General features: G+C 41.4%; 1 protein-coding gene across 11 annotated transcripts in view; it reads left to right on the forward strand.

Moving 5' to 3' along the window:
* SECISBP2 (SECIS binding protein 2) overlaps nucleotides 1-19,080 on the forward strand; it is a 40,260-nt gene that overhangs the window by 15,474 nt on the left and 5,706 nt on the right. For 2 of the 11 annotated variants that reach the window (XM_002806480.7, XM_035299626.3), the window contains 8 exons: nucleotides 553-761; nucleotides 3,417-3,539; nucleotides 4,833-4,922; nucleotides 6,317-6,449; nucleotides 11,735-11,901; nucleotides 12,925-13,063; nucleotides 14,620-14,773; nucleotides 15,501-15,721. In XM_002806480.7, the coding sequence (XP_002806526.2) occupies nucleotides 553-761; nucleotides 3,417-3,539; nucleotides 4,833-4,922; nucleotides 6,317-6,449; nucleotides 11,735-11,901; nucleotides 12,925-13,063; nucleotides 14,620-14,773; nucleotides 15,501-15,721 (1,236 nt within the window). The remainder of the gene's footprint in view (nucleotides 1-552; nucleotides 762-3,416; nucleotides 3,540-4,832; nucleotides 4,923-6,316; nucleotides 6,450-11,734; nucleotides 11,902-12,924; nucleotides 13,064-14,619; nucleotides 14,774-15,500; nucleotides 15,722-19,080) is intronic. The other 9 variants (XM_035299612.3, XM_078365516.1, XM_035299610.3 and 6 more) reach the window with 5 other exon arrangements.

Below are 19,080 nucleotides of genomic sequence, written 5' to 3' on the forward strand. Positions count from 1 at the left end.
GGCTGCTAACAGGTGTTCACCTGCCTGGGTCCTGATCGATGTCCTTTTGTTTTGTCTGTATATAGAGTTTGATGGGCACCTAAAGGAGTAGTGTTTGTTGTACTTATGCCTCTGTTCTAAAAGAAATAAATTACCAGTTATTGTGGTAGCTGAAGTCTAGTGATCTTTGACTTCTGATGTTAAAGGTACACTTCAAGGTTAGTAGGGCCAAAATTTGAACTTTAGTTTGTTAATTCTGTGTGTTTGTCACGTGGACATTTATTTTGGATTGTTGTTTAACTAAAACTGTTTGTCTACCCACCTCCAAACCCCAAGTTATAAAACCAGTTTCCAGGAAAATTAACCTTACAAGTTAAAAGGGAAAAAATTCGGCATACATGCCCCAGGAAGAAAAACAAGTTTAGTGACTACTATAGTTTCCAAAAGGACGTTGTAAATGATAGCCTACATTTATGTATGCTCCAAACAGTTACTTCATGTAATGTTTGAGTAACTAAGGAATTTCTATTTTACTGTTGAGATTGTCCAACAATTTTGGTTATCTTTGAGCAGAGTTATCTTGGACACCAATGGGTTATGTTGTTCGACAGACATTATCTACAGAACTGTCACCAGCCCCTAAAAATGTCACTTCTATGATAAACTTAAAGACCATTGCTTCATCAGCAGATCCTAAAAATGTTAGTATACCATCTTCTGAAGTTTTATCTTCGGATCCTTCCTACAACAAAGAAAAATACATTGTTCATCCTACCAAAAAGGTACGTATCACTAGAGACAGAAAGTAAGATGGTGGTTGCCAGGGGCTCAGTAAAGTGGGGAATGAGAAGTTATTTATTAAAGGGTACAGAGTTTCAGTTTGACAAGAGGAAATCAGTTCTGGAGATGGATGGTGATGATGGTTGCACAATAGTGTGAGTGTACTTAATGCCACTTTTAAAATGTGCACATAAAAATAGTTAAGATGGTACATTTTATGTTATATATATATAGTACTACCATAAAAAAAGATGAGGGAAAAAGAGGTAGGCATTACATTTTGATTATGGTGATTTTCTGTGCCACTAGATAGTCTTTGTTTTTGAGATGGAGTCTTGCTCTGTCGCCAGGCTGGAGCACAATGGTGCATTCTCTGCTAACTGCAACTTCTACCTCCCAGGCTCAAGCGATTCTCCTGCCTTAGCCTCATGAGTAGCTGGGATTACAGGTGCCCGCCACTATGCCTGGCTAATTTTTGCATTTTTAGTAGAGACAGGGTTTCACCATGTTGGCTAGGCTGATCTCACTCCTGACCTCAGGTGATTCGTTTGTCTCGGCCTCCCGAAGTGCTGGGATTACAGGTGTGAGCCACCGTGCCCAGTCTTTGGTTAATGGAATTTATTTACTTGTTATAACATTTAGAATAGATTTTTTTCCCTTAAGTAATTTTAAGTACTTTTTTTTTCACTGTAGCTTTGACCTCCCTGGCTCAAGCAATCCTTCCATCTCAGGCTCCCTGGTAACTGGGACTACAGGCATGTACCACCACACCCAGCTAATATTTGTATTTTTTGTAGAGACAGGGTTTTGCCATGTTGCCCAAGCTGGTCTTGTACTCCTTGGCTCAAACTATCCTCCTGCCTCAGCCTCCCAAAGTACTGAGATTACAGGCGTGAGCCACCACACCCAACTTTAAGTTACATTTTTATTGATTCCTAGAACTGTTTCTTCAAGAGCCTTTTTTAAATTGGTCTAGATATATTCTTGATTTTCATTATGTATGGCTATATTATTTTAGATTGAAATGCGGTCTTGTTTAGCATAATCGTTTTCTTTTTGCGTGGATACTTTTTTATTTCTAAGAATGTAATCAGCTCTTCCACATAAATGGTAGCTGTGTTTTTACAGGATAACAGTTACAGTGAAGGTAGATGTGTGCTTGTTCCTTATTGCTCTGTGCATGTATTTGAGAGAGAGAGCAATATGTGTAAGGGAGAGACCCTTCCTTTTTAGTACACGTTGAGCTTGACTCTCAGTGAAGCCTCCTGCCTGTCTCTGGGTGGCCAGGGGCAGGCTGGACAACAGCCCACTGTCTAATTCTTTGTTGCAGCTGCCAGGTGTCTCTCAGAACCAGTTTTCCTAATATGCAGTTAGCATTCTAAGAGTTAACAGATTTTGTTTTATTTTCCCCAGATCTTTTTAAAACAGTATTTTCTTAATTATAGTTCTAAGAAAAGCTTATTTTAGAAAAATTCTAAATATATCAGCATCTCCTGTTATCTTACAACCCAAATAGCTTTGCATTTTGCATTTTACATAGCTGGAGTGATAGTGATCAGAATTTTTTTATTATCTTTCTGTATTGTGAAATTTTATTATAGAAATGATAAATGTAACACTTCAAGGATCTACTTATGGAAAAGGTTATCTCTCCCACACTTTTGATGCCTACCTTCAGAGAAACCTGCATTAGCAGTCTGGTATATGTCCTGTCTCAGGCTCATGAAAATATGAACAAAGAGACTCTGTTGTTTTTTTCTTAAACGAAATGCAATCATTTTATACACATTACCCTTAAACTTGTCTTTTTCACTTAGAAAAATATCATGGACAGCACCCATGGATCATTGGATAAACAAACATACTCCTTTTAAGAGCTGCTGAGACTTATACTTCTGAAGTGTAAATTCCAGCTGGGTATAAAGCAGGGCCTAAAACATAAAAAGTTCCCTGCCCTTTGAAAGCCTCCATTCTGATGGAGGGAGGCTGACAACATGCAGACAGATGTAGGACATGTCAGAGAGTGATCAGTGCTCTGAAGAGAAAAGTCCAAGGGTAGAGAGCAAAGGGTAGATGGAGATGAGGCAGCAGTCTCAGCCTAGTCAAATTCCACTGAAGGGGCTTCAGTGCAAAGGCCCTGTGGCCAAAGCACATTTGACCTGGATGAATAGAGGCCCTCGGGGTTAAGGGCCTGTAGGAATGATGAGGTCACATTTAGCAGTCCTGGTGTGGGCTCAGGTATTTGATTTGAAGGTTCCATGATTGATTCTGCTGTGCAGACAAGTGTAATGTACAGATGAGGAACCACTGGGCCATTCTGGTGGAAGTGGTCTGCCTGGAATTACAGGGAGAGCTTAGGCTGGGATCAATAAGGTCCTTAACACCATGATCTCCTCGAGCTGAAAATGAGGTTCTGTCTAAATCTACCAGTTTTCAAAAGGAATTGGGTATTACAACTATTCCAACACACTTTTTTCCCTTCAGAATTATTCTAATGAATGCTGGCTCTTTTTAAAAAAACAGGGGATGAGGAACCTAACTCTGAATAAAATTGCCATGTGATTACAGGAGTTGATATCTTAATTTTGCTGATGTTATTAAACATTCTATTGATCGCTCTAAAAACTGAGGATTTTTGCTTTGTATTTTTGTTCTAGTCTAAAGCATCACAAGGTAGTGACCTTGAACAAAATGAAGCCTCAAGAAAGAATAAGAAAAAGAAAGAAAAGTCTGCATCGAAATATGAAGTCCTGACAGTTCAAGAGCCTCCAAGAATTGAAGTACATTTATATTTATTACTCACATTGTGTAATATAATAAGTGGATCTTTCTTAATAGAAATATGAGTTCATATTGCTTTCCTAAGTGAAAATCTCCAGGGCCTTTTAATGATCATTTTCTTAGTGCTAAAGAAAGCAGTAGCTACTCTTTCTTCTCCCCTCTTCATTTTGGCTTCCTGATTGTCTCAGAGCAGCCACTCCATGAACATTTGAATGAATGAATGGTCTGGAGACAAAACTACTTATATCGGAGTTGAATAGTTTGTGTGCCATATTACTAATAGTTCCCTTCAGTTATCTTCTTTGCCTGTTTTTTTTTTTTCCTTGCTTTGGAATGCTGGCTTTTGCAGGGCCTTCTTTTCTATCCAGAAGTCTTATTATAAAGTGCTTCCTTATAGAGAGAAATGTAGAATACTATAGAACCATTGAGAGCCTGAGTCAGGAAGACTTCAGGAACTTCCAAAAGGATGGCTTTAATCGTCCCATGATACTTCAAGCATGTCTTGTACTCTAAGGAGCCAGCCTGGATTCCGACTTAATTATGTACCTGGTTGTTTTCTTTACGTTGCTGTACCAGACTCACGCAGCCTGGCTGCTTGTACAGGCCGAAGACTCTCTCAGAGGTGCTGCCTGGGTGCCCAGCTTAGGGGCAAGCCCAGGGCATTCCCACATTGGGGTGGGGGTTTCCTAGGCTCCTATAACATCCATTTGAGAATAGCTGGGTTAAATGTTTGAAAACCTACCATGGCAGAGCATTATGGTTTAGGCCAGTGAATAATTTACATTTCTGCCCCATGTTTCCCATCTTTTTCCAAGGCACCTAAAATATTGACAGAATGACATAGGCATTTTCACGTGATTTAAAAATTGTTTTTTAGCAGGCCTGTTGCCTTTGACTCCATTTACTCTCCTGGGTTCAACCCATATAACATGCAGATCTACTGAATCTAGACAGTTTCTCTAATGAAAAACATCGTCTTTTGAAGAATAGGTACTTGAATACTCTCATGCCAACACAGTCCAAGGTCAGTTCTGTAGATCCCTCAGGTGTACCAAGATCGTTGGTGGCACTCTCTTTTTTGGGTACCAGGGGTATTAGAACTGTGGTCTTTAAATTTGCTCCAAGTTCTATAAAGTAGAAACTCTTATGTGAGAGTTTCATGGATGTTTTTTTAAATCGCTTTTACAAACTTTTGTGGGACCTTATTGAAGAATGAAAATATAAGCAAGGAAAAGGTTGCACTTGGCATGTTTGCATTAACAAAGAGCTAAAGGGGTGTGTGGTTTACTTAGGATGCTGAGGAATTTCCTAACCTGGCAGTTGCATCTGAAAGAAGAGACAGAATAGAGAGACCGAAATTTCAATCTAAACAGCAGCCACAGGTAATTTTTAGATTGAAACCACAATTGCTTTAGGCTTAACTTTTCTGGCTCAACTAAATGCTTGAGAAAAACTGCTTTCCAGACATCTCTGTATGGAGACAGGTGGTTTTGTTTTGATTCATTCCTTCACGAGAGAACTGCACCCAGCGTGTTGAAACAGAATTATTCTTAAGCTAAAACATTTTAAATAATAAGATTTTATTACTTTATAAGATTATTATTTTATAATAAGGTTATTGGTAACTGCATTTGCTAAGTCAGAAAGAAGCGGGCCACATACTGCCTTATGATACTTTAAAGGAAAAAAGTTGACTCAGTTTATTTGGGAAACAAATTTTTTTGCAAGTCAGTAATATCTAACAGAAGAAAAATAAGAGAGGCACCACAGTTTTACTCTGTGCAGTCAAAATAGAAGCTAAAGTGGAGGTGATTCCCCTTCCACACTCCACCACCTACAATGTGGATTCAGGAGGGAGCTTATGATTCATAATTTAGTTGGGGAACTTGTGTGCTTGTGGGCATTTATTTGCTAGGATATGCATTGTCATTTTGCCTTTTAAAGGGGGAACGATTGTTTCTGCATTCGTGAAAAATAAAATTCTGAACCTTTGTGTGAGTTAACTTTAAGTTCAGTGTCATAATTTACTCATCTTCCTTCCATACAGCAGGACTCCTTGCCTGTTCTTTGTTGCACATGGTACTTTCCCCTGATGGGAGCCCTCAGCCAGTAGGGTTTTTGGTGTTCAGGAAGAAAACACTTGGCAAGAGAGTGGAGTGGAGGCACTAAAGCAAATGGGACACCATGCCTTAGGACATACCACTGGGCTTCCTTGTACAACTTTTTTATAGTCTCAAAACCCAAATCACAACAATGTCAAAAATAATACTTGTTTCAAGCATTTCAAACTTTGAGCCTGCATTTAATACTATTTGCTGAGTATGATTTGGGCTTACGTAGACTTTTGGTTGTGTCACTATAATTTCATGACATTTTGTTGGTTTACAGAGGCATTTGGAGAGAGAGTGGTGCTAATGAGACAGTAGAACTAACCAAGTAGCCTCACACGCAGACTTTGTAGCCAAAGACCTTATACAAATGCTAGTGTCTTGTCTGTAGATGTGCATTGTGAGTACAATGGAGACAAACGTGTAGTTGATTTAATACAAACCCAATTTTCTGGAAGAAGGATGACATAAACAACCATGGTAATATTGGCAGATAATATGGGATTGATTTTTTCCCCCTATTTTTTTGTTATTTGAATTTTTAAAAATTCTTTTTTATAGTCTCTAAATCTTATTTCATTTTGTCTTTAATTACATTAGTTTTTTTGTAAAATGAAAGCACAGTTTGTATAGTTTTATAAGTAAACTTAGGAATTTTGAACTTTCAGGATAATTTTAAAAATAATGTAAAGAAGAGCCAGCTTCCAGTACAGTTGGATTTGGGGGGCATGCTGACAGCCCTGGAGAAGAAGCAGCACTCACAGCATGCCAAGCAGTCCTCCAAACCAGTGGTGGTCTCAGGTAAGAGTCTGTCTATCTCAGGCAAGTGCTTGGAAGTCTTTTTCAGCTAGATTATTGTGTTAACATTTTCTCTTGTTATCGAAAGTTATTTATAGATATTTATTTATAGTTATAGATAATCAAAACAATGTGATGTTGGAATAAGCATAGATATGGACCTGTGGAGTCGAATTAAGAGTCTAGAAGTAAATTCATGTATCTGTGGCCAATTGATTTTTTATAAGTGTGCCAAGTTGATGAAAAGAATAAAGAACAGTCTCTCAAATAGTACGGCAACATCTAGATTTCCACATGCTAAAGGATAGTCATATCCTACCTCATACCATAGATTCAAATGAATTCAATTTTATCAGTGAGCTAAATATAAGAGCTAAAAGTATAAAACTCTTAAGAGAAAACAGGGTAAATCTCCATGACCTTGGATTAGACATTGGATTTTTAGATAGTGGCACCAAAAAGATGAGCAACAACAAAAAATAAACCTTGGAATACATTAAAATTAAAAATATTTGCATACTAAAGGACATTATCAAGAAAGTGAAAAGAACACTTGCAAAACGGAAAAAAATATTTCCAAATCATATATCTGATAGGGGATTAATGTTCAAATATTTAGGAATTCCAGCCGAACAGCAAACAATCCAATTTAAAAATGGGCAAAGGACTGGAAAAGACATTTCTCCAAAAACGGTACACAAGTGGTCAATAAGCATGTGAAAAGATTCTCAACATTGTTAGTCATCAGGGAAATAAAAACACAGAAAATAACAAGTGTCAGTAGAAGCATGGAAAAATTGGAACCCTTGTACACTGCCAGTCAGAATGTAAAATGGTGCAGCCACTGTGGAAGACAACCTGGTGGCTTCTTAAAATGCTAAATGCAAAGTTATTACATGACTCAGTGATTTCGCTCCTTAATATTTACCCAAGAGAAAAGAAACTTAGACACTTTTACACTGGGGTTTGCTATGACATTCACAATAACCAAAAGGTAGAAACAGCACAAATATTCATTACCATATGATGGTGTAAACAAATGTGGTATATCTACACAGTGTAATAATTCAACCTTAAAAAAGGAATGAATTCTTATACATGATACATGAATGAAACCTGAAAACATTATATCATGTAAAATTAGCCAGACACAGAAATACAGCTACTGTGTGATTCCGCTAAAAAGAAATATCTAGAATAGGCAAATTCATAAAAACGAATTAGAGGATGCCTGGAGCTGAGGGGAAAAGGAATGGTGAGTTATTATTAATGGGGACAGAGTATTCATTGGAGCATGAAAAAGACTTGAAAATGGATAGTAGTGATGGTTGCATAACATTATGAATATAATTTACGCCACTGAATTATGCACTTAAAACGTTAAAATGGTAAATTTTATGTCATTTTTCCATAATTAAAAGATTTTTAAGTTATTAAAATAGGATGATTTTTAAAAATTGATCTTATTAAAAGATGAGCTTTCCACTTGATTGATGACATTGTGTAGCTGAAAATCTCCTTACCTATAGAAGTGTCCTGAGTTCCTGAGAATCTTTACTGTCTGGGTCAGGGTCAGGAAGCTGCATTCCACGTATTGCAGCCTGTGCACCGGGCACCACTGGGTACACTGTTGAGTTAGTGCTGATGTGGCTGCCTCTTTCCTCTGACACATCTTAAGAGCCAAGACTGTTAAAGCACACAATATGTCATAAAAGGCAACATGCAAATTTTCCACCAGAGGCTTTGAAATGTTTCTTCCTTTTCAAGTAATTATTTCAAAAAACACTACTTTTTTTTTTTTTAATCTGTGGAACCTCCTTTTTTATTTAACTTTGTTTTAGGTTCAGGAGTACACATGCATTTGTTTTATAGGTAAACTTGAATCACGGGGGTTTGTTGTACAGATTATTTCATCCCTCAGGTACTAAGCCTATAGTTATTCTGATACCAATAGTTATTCTGATCTTCTCCCTCCTTCTACCCTCAAGTAGGATCCCTCTTTGTGTCCATGTGTTATTCTTAACATTTAGCTCCCACTTACGTGTGAGAACATGTGGTATTTAGTTTTCTGTTCCTGCGTTAGTTTGCTAAGGATGACGGCCTCCAACTCCATCCATGTTCATACAAAGGACATGATCTCATTCTTTTTTATGACTGCAGAGTATTCCATGGTGTATATGTACCACATTTTCTTTATCTAGTCTACTGTTGCTGGGCATTTAGGTTGATTTTATGTCTTAACTATTATGAATAGTACTGCAGTGAATATTCACATGCATTTGTTGTTATAATAGAGTGATTTATATTCCTTTGGATACATAATGGCATTGCTGGGTCAAATGGTATTTCCGTTTTAGGTCTGAGGAATCATCATAGTGCTTTCCACAGTGGTTGAACTACTTATACTCCCAGCAACAGTGTATAAGTGTTTCTTTTTCTCCGCAACCTTGCCAGCGTCTGTTATAGCCATTCTGACTATTGTGAGGTGGTATCCCATTGTGGTTTGATTTGCATTTCTCTAATGATCAGTGATTTTGAGCTTTTTTTCCTGTGCTTGTTGGCCACGTATATGTTGCTTGAAAAGTGTCTGTTCATGTCCTTTGCCCACTTTTTAATGGGGTTGTTTTTTTCTTGTAAATTCGTTTAAGTTCCTTATAGATGCTGGATATTAGACCTTTGTCAGATGGATAGACTGCAGAAATTTCTCCCATTCTGTAGATTGTTTACTCTCATATTAAGTTTCTTTTGCAGTGCAGAAGCTATTTAGTTTAATTAGATCCCATTTGTCAATTTTTGCTTTTGTTGCAGTTATTTTTGATGTCTTTGTCATGAACTCTTTGCCAGTTCCTGTGTCCAGAATGGTATTGCCTGAGTTGTCGTTCAGGGTTTTTATAGTTCTGGATTTTACATTTAAGTCTTTAATCATCTTAAGTTGATTTTTGTATATAATATAAGGAAGGAGTCCAGTTTCAAATTTTCTGGATGTGGCTAGCCACTTATCCCAGCACCATTTATTGAACAGGGAGTCCTTTCCCCATTGCTTGTTTTTGTCAGCTTTGTTATTTATTCCTTGCTTCCTCTTTTACTGCCTCTGGTGTTAAATATTTTAGAGTACACTTTTGATTTCCTGTTGATGTTTTTGTTTTTTTAAGTTTTAAAAACTACTTTTAGTGGTTGCTGTATGGATTACAGTATACATGTTAGTTTATTTATTAGAAAAACTTTACTCCAATATATCTCCATTTTCTTCCTTCCCCTTTATGCTATCGTCATATGGTACTTCTAAATATATTATAAACCAAACAGTACAGTGTTGGAACTACTACTTTATATAGCCATATCTTTTAAAGAAGAGAAGAAATAAGGGAAAAATTTATATTTACCAGTTTCATAATTATGATTTTAGGTGTTCATTATTCCTCTGGATTCATTTGCCATCTTGTATCCCTTCTGGTAGTATTTCTTCTGAAGGGCTTCCTTTAGTATTAGTGACACAAGCCATACTAGCAACAAATTCTCACAGTCTTTGTTTATCTAGGAATGTCTTTATTTTGCATTCACTTTTTGAAGGTTAGTTTTGCTGAATATAGAATTCTTGGTTGACTGCCCCATAGCCCATCCTAGCGAGTCTTCCCCTGGACTCCATGTAAGTCCTCGCTGGCCTGGTGGTGTCTTTTGCTTGCCTGTTCAAAATGGCAGCCTCTGACTGGCCATGCCCCCTTGCCTTCCCCATTTGATGAAATCACCACTTTAAATGACCACACTCTGAATTCAGCAAGCCCCTATGGCAGTGACAGGGAAGCTGCTGGTTTTCACAGCCTTGCCACCTGTTTGAATGAGCCAAAGCTGAGCAGGGAGAAACTGGGAGAAGCCTCAGACAGGAATGTCCAGACTCATACTGTTCTCACCCAAAGGCTAGTCATCTAAGAAGTAAGCACTCCTCGGTTTGTTGGAAGCCTTTGGTCACTTTCCAGAGGGCTGATATGATTGTTTTTGGCAGTTATGTTCAACTTGGTGGTTGTTTTTGTGGGGGGGAATGGTTGATCTTCTTCTGCTATGAAGATAGGACTCTCCTCAGGCTCATTGTCATTGCTTTGTGAAGGGTTGCCTGGCACTGGGGTGCAGGAGGTGTAGAGTTGGAGGGCTTGTGGCAGGTTTTTTAGGAGCCCAGGTGAGATGCTGAACTAGGTGGTGTCGTTGGGGACTGGGTGAGTGAGCACATATGAGCCACACATGGTTTTCCAAGAAGACCTGAGAAAAAGAATTGAGCCAATCACATATATGTTCAAACCCCATGTGGAAACAAGGCTCCAAAGATGCAAGCAGCTGTACTTACTAAGGCCAGAGCAGCCTGGGAGACAGGTACCGTTATCTTAGTTGACCTGTGCAGTTTACGTTCTGCATTGAAGCAGTGAATCCAACAGGTGAGACTTAGTGGGACTGCCTGATTGACAAAGCGCCGGTTATTTTAAAAACGTGTTCCAAAATTAAAGGAAAGCAGGTAAAATATATTTGGAAAAATGTTGGACATGGGCACGGGGTTTGTTTACCATTCTGTTTTCTTTGGCATATGTTTGGAAATTTTCCAGATCAAAAAGTGGGGGAAAAAACTATATAGGAATTAACCGTTTACTTGAAATAATTATCGATAAGGGAAATAGAACAGAAAAGGAGAATAAAATTGAACTGTTCAGCAGTAATCACAATAATTCATTGGCTATGTAGCGGGATTACCAACTGCCCATGATGGGATTTGGGAAAACATGTCTGGAAAACTCAAGAGAATTAACTAGAAATATTAATAGAATCTTATAGTGGCCTTATAAGATACCTGGATACAAGATACACATATAGAAACCAAAGCCAGCTTCCACAAAGGCAGTGTCAACTGGAAATGGCAGTGGAGAGGGACGTGTTCACAGTAACAACAGTGAGTGCAGACCACCTAGAACTGTGCTGCATCAAAAAATGAGATCCAGGCAGTATTAGACTGTACTTGGAAACATGGGAGATCTGATAACATGGATAGGAAGGTAGGTGTTCCTAAATTACTTGATACTTTTTGGGGATCTCATCCGAAAGATAATAAATTTCATTTAGAAATTGCCAATGAAAAGAATGTGTAAGAGATGGTTTGACAAAGATGAGAAGGGTTGTGGGGACAGACTGGGGATGACATGGCAAACTCCTTTGGATACCCTGAGGCAGCCCCTGGGCAAGCTGTGGTCCAAGAGCTGGGTAGAGCATCTGGGAGGTAACCATGAGGCCTTTGTCCCACTGTGTTTCAGTTGGAGCAGTGCCAGTCCTTTCCAAAGAATGTGCATCAGGGGAGAGAGGTCGCCGTGTAAGTCAAGTGAAGACCCCGCACAATCCCTTGGACTCCAGCGCCCCCCTGATAAAGAAAGGGAAGCAGAGGGAGATCCCCAAAGCCAAGAAGCCAACCTCACTGAAGAAGGTGTGTAGGTGTTTCAGCCAAAGCAAGGCACTAGAAATCTTAGACAGTTTCACATTTCCATAGTTATCCTCCTAGCACTTAAGATTTCTAGATTTTATGACTTAAACATTACTTGAGTATGTGGTAGTAAAACATGTTAATGATACTCTAACAAATGATTCCTCACCCTCCCAGCATGACACGTGAGGAACATGTTATGTGGGGAATGCTTCAGCTACTTGAGAAGAAAGGAACATCTTATATTGTTTTAACTTTGCAGTGGCATGGACAGAAAACCAGAAATGGGAGGAGTTGCATTTTCCTCCTTCTTATCATCCCCCTTCATCCTACCCTAGCTGATCTATCTGATGTTCAAAGTCAGTGAATAGTGCACACTTCCTTATGGACCTTCCAGGAGGACAGTCACAGGCTCCTTTGATGAATTATTTTTCTTTTTTTTTTTTTTTGAGATGGAGTTTTGCTCTTGTCGCCCAGGCTGGAATGCAATGGCGTGATCTTGGCTCACTGCACCCTTGGCCTTCTGGGTTCAAGCAGTTCTGCCTCCACCTCCCAAGTAGCTGGAATTACAGGCATGTGCCACCGTGCCCAGCTAATTTTTATATTTTTAGTAGAGACAAAGTCTCATCATGTTGGCCAGGCTAGTTTCGAATTCCTGACCTCAGATGATCCACCTGCCTTGGCCTCCCAGAGTGCTGGAATTACAGACGTGAGCCACCTCCTTCTGGTGAATTCTCACAGTAACCCTGTAGTATAGGTGCTCAGGCGAGCGCTGAGCTACAAAATTGGATTCAGAGCTCAGGGCTTTCCTGTGTGGCTGCTCTGCATACCTGGGGAGGAATGTGCCACTCCAAAACCAGTGGGGAGGGTTGGGTCAGCTCCCTGGAGACTGGGGCGCACTTGGCTGCTCTCAGAGCACAAATAGATGCATTGCCAACAGGTTGAACTTGGGCAGTTTAATTTGCAGAAGAGCTTACCTTTAAGTACAACTATTTAGGCATTTTAATTGTTTATTTAATTTTTAAGATTATTTTGAAAGAACGTCAAGAGAGAAAGCAGCAGCGTCTCCAAGAAAATGCTGTAAGTCCAGTTTTTGCCAGTGATGACACACAAGATGGAGAGAGTGGTGGTGACGATCAGGTTCCAGAGCAGGCAGAGGCCTCAGGTACCAACTTCTATTTGTGCCTTAAGAATAATTTAGATGGGAGCAGAATTCGGAAAGGATGAGCTATGCTGAGCAAACTCTCCAGGACTTGGCTGACTCCTCTTGCCTTTGTGGTGAAAGTGGGTCAGCATTGAGCTCCCAGCTTTACAGGGAAGAGAGGTCCCCATAGATGGGGGAGTGTTTCTAGTGCCTCTCATTCTGGGGTCTGTGAGGGACAGAGGTAAGGATCCTCCCTTCCCACCAAATTTGATCTGTGTGGTGCTAGATGGTCCTCTAACTTAAAGCGGTCATGGGAATGAACACTGCTAGCTGCACAGCTGTTTACCAGCAAGTATATGAGATATGGGGACATGAACAGGAATGTATGTTTTTAAGCAAACTTCCTATTCAGCTATACATTCAGAAAAGTGCATAAATCATCCGTGTACAACTTGAGGACTTTGCACAGTAACCACCATACCCAGATCAAGAAGCAAAACAGCTCAGCAATCTCCCGTGCCCTCTGGTCAGAGACCTCCCCAGGAGACTCTTCCCTGATGACAGCCCCACTCAGGGCTGTGGACGTGGCTCTGGTGCAGCTGTGTTGTGTGCTGCTCTCCCTGTCTCCTGTCCTTCAGCCTTGTTGGCGACATGAAGTTGCCGTTTATTTTCATTACTGTGTAAAATTCAGCTGGACGAGTGTACGGGCTGGACGAGTGTGCAGATGGGCATGCAGGCATTTTCTAGTTTGGGGTAATTAGAAATAGGGTTGCTGTGGACAGTGTTATATGTGTCTTAAAGGACACAGCACTCATTTCTTTGGGGTGTTAACTGGGAGCAGAATTGCTTTAGTAGCTCCTGCCCAGTGGGTTTCTAACTGTTCTACCAGTTACAGCCCCAGCATGGCTGAGAGTTTCAGGTGCTCCCCATCTCCACGGGGCCACGGGGTACTATCTTTTTTGAGCTTGCCATAGGTCTGGTATATGTTTTTTCATTCCTTCACTTGGTGATCTGTTATGCAGTTGCATTTTGATAGTTGGGAGAAGTAACTAGTTGGGGACAGTAAGCTATCACTGCATCAGACCTGGTGTGTTTGAACACACACCTCTTGAGTTTGTCATAGTTTAAATGTCGGAGTTCAGCACCTTCTAAAGGATTATTTCAAAAAGAAATGGTCTCAAGCATTTGAGAAAAAACTTAGAACTAAAGGCCAATTTTTTAAAACTTCCTGAAGTTTTAAATTTCAAAATCAAAAAATTAATTTGGCCATTGAACTGTACACTTAAAAGTGGTGAAACTGGTAATATTAACATATATTTTACCATAATAAAAATGAATGTATAAGTAAATTGGGGGGAAGCACACCTCCAGGCATGACAGCCTCCACCAGCTTTTCTGGTTTCCCCAGGCATCCCTGTCTGTTTTTGCTGCCTTCTGTAACCCTCTTTACATGTTGTCTGTGGATGTGGTGGTTGTGTACAGAGTCTGGTTGCATCGGTAAGACTGTATTGAGCCAGCCCCTCAGTGTGTGCACTGGGCCTTAGAGATGTCTTATAATAACTTTTTCCTCCATGAAGGGCCCGAGGGGATGGACGAACCAATCTCCACTCCTGCGGTTGAGGGCAAGTCAGAGGAGCCACCAGGCACAGAACTCCAGAGGGACACAGAGGCCTCCCACCTTGCTCCCTGTCACGCCACCTTCCCTAAGATCCACAGCCGCAGATTCAGGGAGTGAGTGAGCCCCTGCCTGCCAGGGACTGGTGGAAGAGGGAAGTGCTTCAGTTCAGTATGGCATTGATTTCTTCCATAAATCCATGTTGCTGGGCCACACTGTGCTTTAACTCTTATGGTTGAAAGTAGCCAGGTACCTGGTTACACTCGTTCAGGCAGAGCCTAATCGTAGTGTCTGTATCTGCTTCTCCTGAGGTTCTCGTGGTATTAATGATGGAAGAGGGGCCCTCAGCCCAGGTTTGAAGTCAGGGGAATGGATAGTGAGGTGACTGCGCATCACCTTGGGCCCCTTTTCATGGTTCAGTCTCTGTATAATTTCTTAGGGCAGCAGGATTCTTTTAACCTTGTGTGCTCACTCTGTCTTCCCTGCCCACTTTTCTTCCAGAATAGTCTCCTGGTATTTGTCTTTATGACAGGGAGATACACAGGGTAATGGCTAAGATGGGAACCTATGGCAAACTATGGTTGCGGGGGGCAGCGCCCAGAGAAATTTCTCCCTTGTAGTTGGGAATGGGGAAAATGGCCCAGTATTTACCTTTTGTAAATTTAAATCATCAGGAATTCCACAGTTCTGGTTAGCAGTACTTGCTGAAACGACTTCTTGTCTGGTCGTTTCATTCTACGTCTCTTCTTGCATTCTACGTCTCTTCTCCCTGGGGTGGGTTGGGAGCATTGCTGCAGCGTCACAGCCAGTGGCACAATTCCTGATGTCTGATGTTTCTTTCAGTTACTGCAGCCAGATGCTTTGTAAAGAAGTGGATGCTTGTGTTACCGACCTACTCAAAGAACTGGTCCGTTTCCAAGACCGTATGTACCAGAAAGATCCAGTCAAGGCCAGGACTAAACGTCGACTCGTCTTGGGGTTGAGGGAAGTTCTCAAACACCTGAAGCTCAAAAAACTGAAATGTGTCATTATTTCTCCCAATTGTGAGAAGATACAGTCTAAAGGTAAAGGCATGGCATGGTCCTGTGACATGTGGGCCCCTGTGTGAGTGCCTAGTGTGCCATCCTCGTGATCACCACACACCTGGTATACTGTGCCACAGGCCTTGACAGCTCATCTTTGTGGTTTTTGATGAATTGTTTCCCAACTGCATTGACCATTACTAAGTGCCTTACCCTCTGTAGGGCAAGTGGGTCCTGTGCTCCTGCACACGGTGGGCCCAGCCAGCCCACGCAGCCCTCTGGCATCAGGGAAAGACATGCCTCTGTTGTGCAGGCTGCCACCCTGGGGCTGGGATGGTCACTGGTCACTCACACCACAGAGATGCTACACCTGACAGCCAAGACAAGCCTAGGGCTTTTGTCTACTTGACATTTAGTTGTTCATACTGTGGTTGACTCATCTGCTTGCTTGTTACAGGTGTGACTTTGTCTAAATATTTTTCTATTTTACTTAAACTGGAATATATGTTTTGTTGGATGTGATATGCTGGGTCAGGTGACAGTGAACCGTCACTTGTGACATCTCATGTTTGGCCTACACTTGTGCTCTCTTGACTTCTGGAGGACTTGCCTATCCCTGTTGTGTCCTTCTCAAATTGAGCAATAGGAGAACTGATAAGAGCAGACTGGCATAACTCTTATCCTTCATCTCCATCTAGGCTAGGGAACTCACAAGCTTCTCTCTGGCCCCATTCCTTTCTCCTGCAATGTAAAATTCAACTTTTTTTTGAGATAATGCATCCACATCCTGTGGCTGAACCCGCAGAGATGTTTTCCAGTTATCATTTCCTATCTAAAGCCTGGAGGTTTTCCCCCAGCCGGCAGCTCTTCCCTTTCCTAACTTGATACGGGTCTACCATCACTGCTGCCAGAATCATAACAGACGGGATCTCAGTGACCCACCCATCTGGTTATGCGCCCAGAGGCCTTTCCAGGTTATTGAAGAGGACAGGCCACATGCTTCCGTGGCTGTTTTTGTCAGTGTTGTACAAGTCCATAGCTAACGGGTCAAGTAGTCCTGTAGGGTTGGGCTCCCTCCCTTTCCGTATCTCCATCTAAGAGGCTTGTGAGCTACTGCTTCATGTGTTTCCAGTTTTAAGTATTTGTCAACTCCCCAGTAGAGCAAAACAGCTTTGCTGTTACTTACCCTAATGTATAGTTTGGGTTATTGTCCTTGTTTTGTGGTGGTTGCTTAATTGTCTATATACTTAGCATTAATGAAACCTCATGCCCTCAGCCAGCTGCCTTGGTCTCTTCTAAGACAGTTGGTTACACTAGGCATTTTGCAGTTTTATCTGCTAAAGAAACCTGTATTCCCAGCTTGCTGCACCTCATGTATTTGGCACCCAGGGATACCCTTAACTCTCACCCCGCTCTTGATAAGGTATTATTTATGGACTCCTTCTTGGGGTGCACTCTTGTTTTGTTGGAGCACTTTCCTCCAGTGGTTTAGGAGAAAAGGATACATGGGAGGCATATTTTGAACCTCTTGCTTGAAATCCAGAGTGTCTGATTCTTGATCCTTTGTGATCTTTTTGCACCCCCTCTTCTCTGGGAGTTCACTGGAAGTGCCTTGTTACAGGATGTGCAACAGTTCGCATCCAGTGTCTTTGGCTCTGGGACATGTTGAATTTTTGCTTTAAATCCTCTCCTCCAGTCCCTCCCAGCTCTTCTTGGAACTGCGTCAGGGTCAGGCCTCCTGGACTGGTGTCTTCACATTATTTGTTTCCTGCTTCTTTTCATCTCTTCCTTTTGGTTTTATTTTCTGTTAGGATTTCTCAACTGTGTCTTCTGAACTTTCTGTATAACTTTTTACTTCTGATATTTTTATTTTTGGGGAGCTGTTTTCATCCTCGTGAAGATTCCTTTTTTTATCACATTACTTCTGCCTCATGGATGCCTCTCTGAGAATTTTAATGATGCTGAATTCCTCTTACTGCACTGTCTCTGTTTTCTCCCAGTAGTTTGTTTTGTTTGTTTTGGCCTCTCATAGTGGAGGTTTTCCACAGATGTCTACTATCCCTCAGTTGTCTGTGCTTATTTAAGAGCCGGTAAACAGCTGACTAGAAATCCGGGTGTGTGGCTGGTGTTCAAGGCTGTGAGCAGCATTGAGGGTGATGGTTCTCAAAATGTAGCCAGCTTCAGAATCACCCAGAGGCCTGGGGAAAACACAGATTCCAGAGTTTGTGCTTCAGTATGTCCAATGGGCCCAAGAATTTGTACTTCGAGCAAGTTCCCTGGTGCTGCTACTCCTGCTCCTGCTGCTGAGGAGTGCACTGAGAACTTCTGCTGTAGGACGATGTGGTTGGGCTGCTTCCATGTCGGAAGTGCCCCGGGTGTCTCTGTCTCCCCTAGGGCTGGTCACATCCCCAAGGAAGACTTCTCTTTGCCTGCTGGAGGGACAGGCGAACTTCACCCTGTGAGCTCATCTTGAGGTCACCACCGTTAGATGTGTGGTGTGTCATACCCTGCAAATGTGTGCTCTGCCTTACCAGAGGGCTGCAGCTGAGCAACTTGCCTCTTTGCCAGTTTTCAACCAGCCCTCCTCACCGGTGCATCACCCTATTCCTGGCCTTTGGGGAATTCTGGGGTCCAGGACTGGCTATTCTAGGCTTTTCTCACTGTTAGCTTAGGTTGGCTAGCTCAGTTGTCCATTTGCTGAAACTTTTTGCTGTTGTCTCTTATATTCTATGGATTTAGGTCTTTTTTTTAACAACAACAAAAAAAGGTATATATATATATGTACTCAGCCCACAGTCACCCCACTTTCTTTTTTTTGAGACTGTTTTGCTCTTGTTGACCAGACTGGAGTGCAGTGGCGGGATCTCAGTTCACTGCAACCTCCACTTCCCGGATTCAAGCAATTCTGCCTCAACCTCCCAAGTAGCTAGGATTACAGGCATGTGCCACCACACTCAGCTAATTTTGTATTTTTAGTAAAGATGGGTTTTCTCCATGTTGGTCAGGCTGGTCTTGAACTCCCCACCTCAGGTGATCTGCCTGCCTTGGCCTCCCAAAGTACTAGGATTACAGGCATGAGCCACTGCACCCAGCCATTTTTTTTTTTTTTTTTTTTTTTTTTTGAGACAGAGTCTCACTCTGTTGCCCAGGCTGGAGGAGTGCAGTGGCATGATCTCAACTCACTACAGCCTCCACCTCCCGGGTTCAAGCGATTCTTCTGCCTCAGCCTCCTAAGCAGTTGGGACTACAGGCACATGCCACTGCACCCTAATTTTTTAGGGTATAAATACAAAAATACAGCTAATTTTTGTATTTTTAGTAGAGACAAGTTTTCACCATATTGGCCAGGCTGGTCTCAAACTCCTGACCTCGTGATCTACCTGCCTCGGCCTCCCAAAGTG

The sequence above is a fragment of the Callithrix jacchus genome, chromosome 1 (assembly GCF_049354715.1).
Source record: "Callithrix jacchus isolate 240 chromosome 1, calJac240_pri, whole genome shotgun sequence".
In the NCBI taxonomy this organism is placed as follows: Eukaryota; Metazoa; Chordata; class Mammalia; order Primates; family Cebidae; genus Callithrix; species Callithrix jacchus.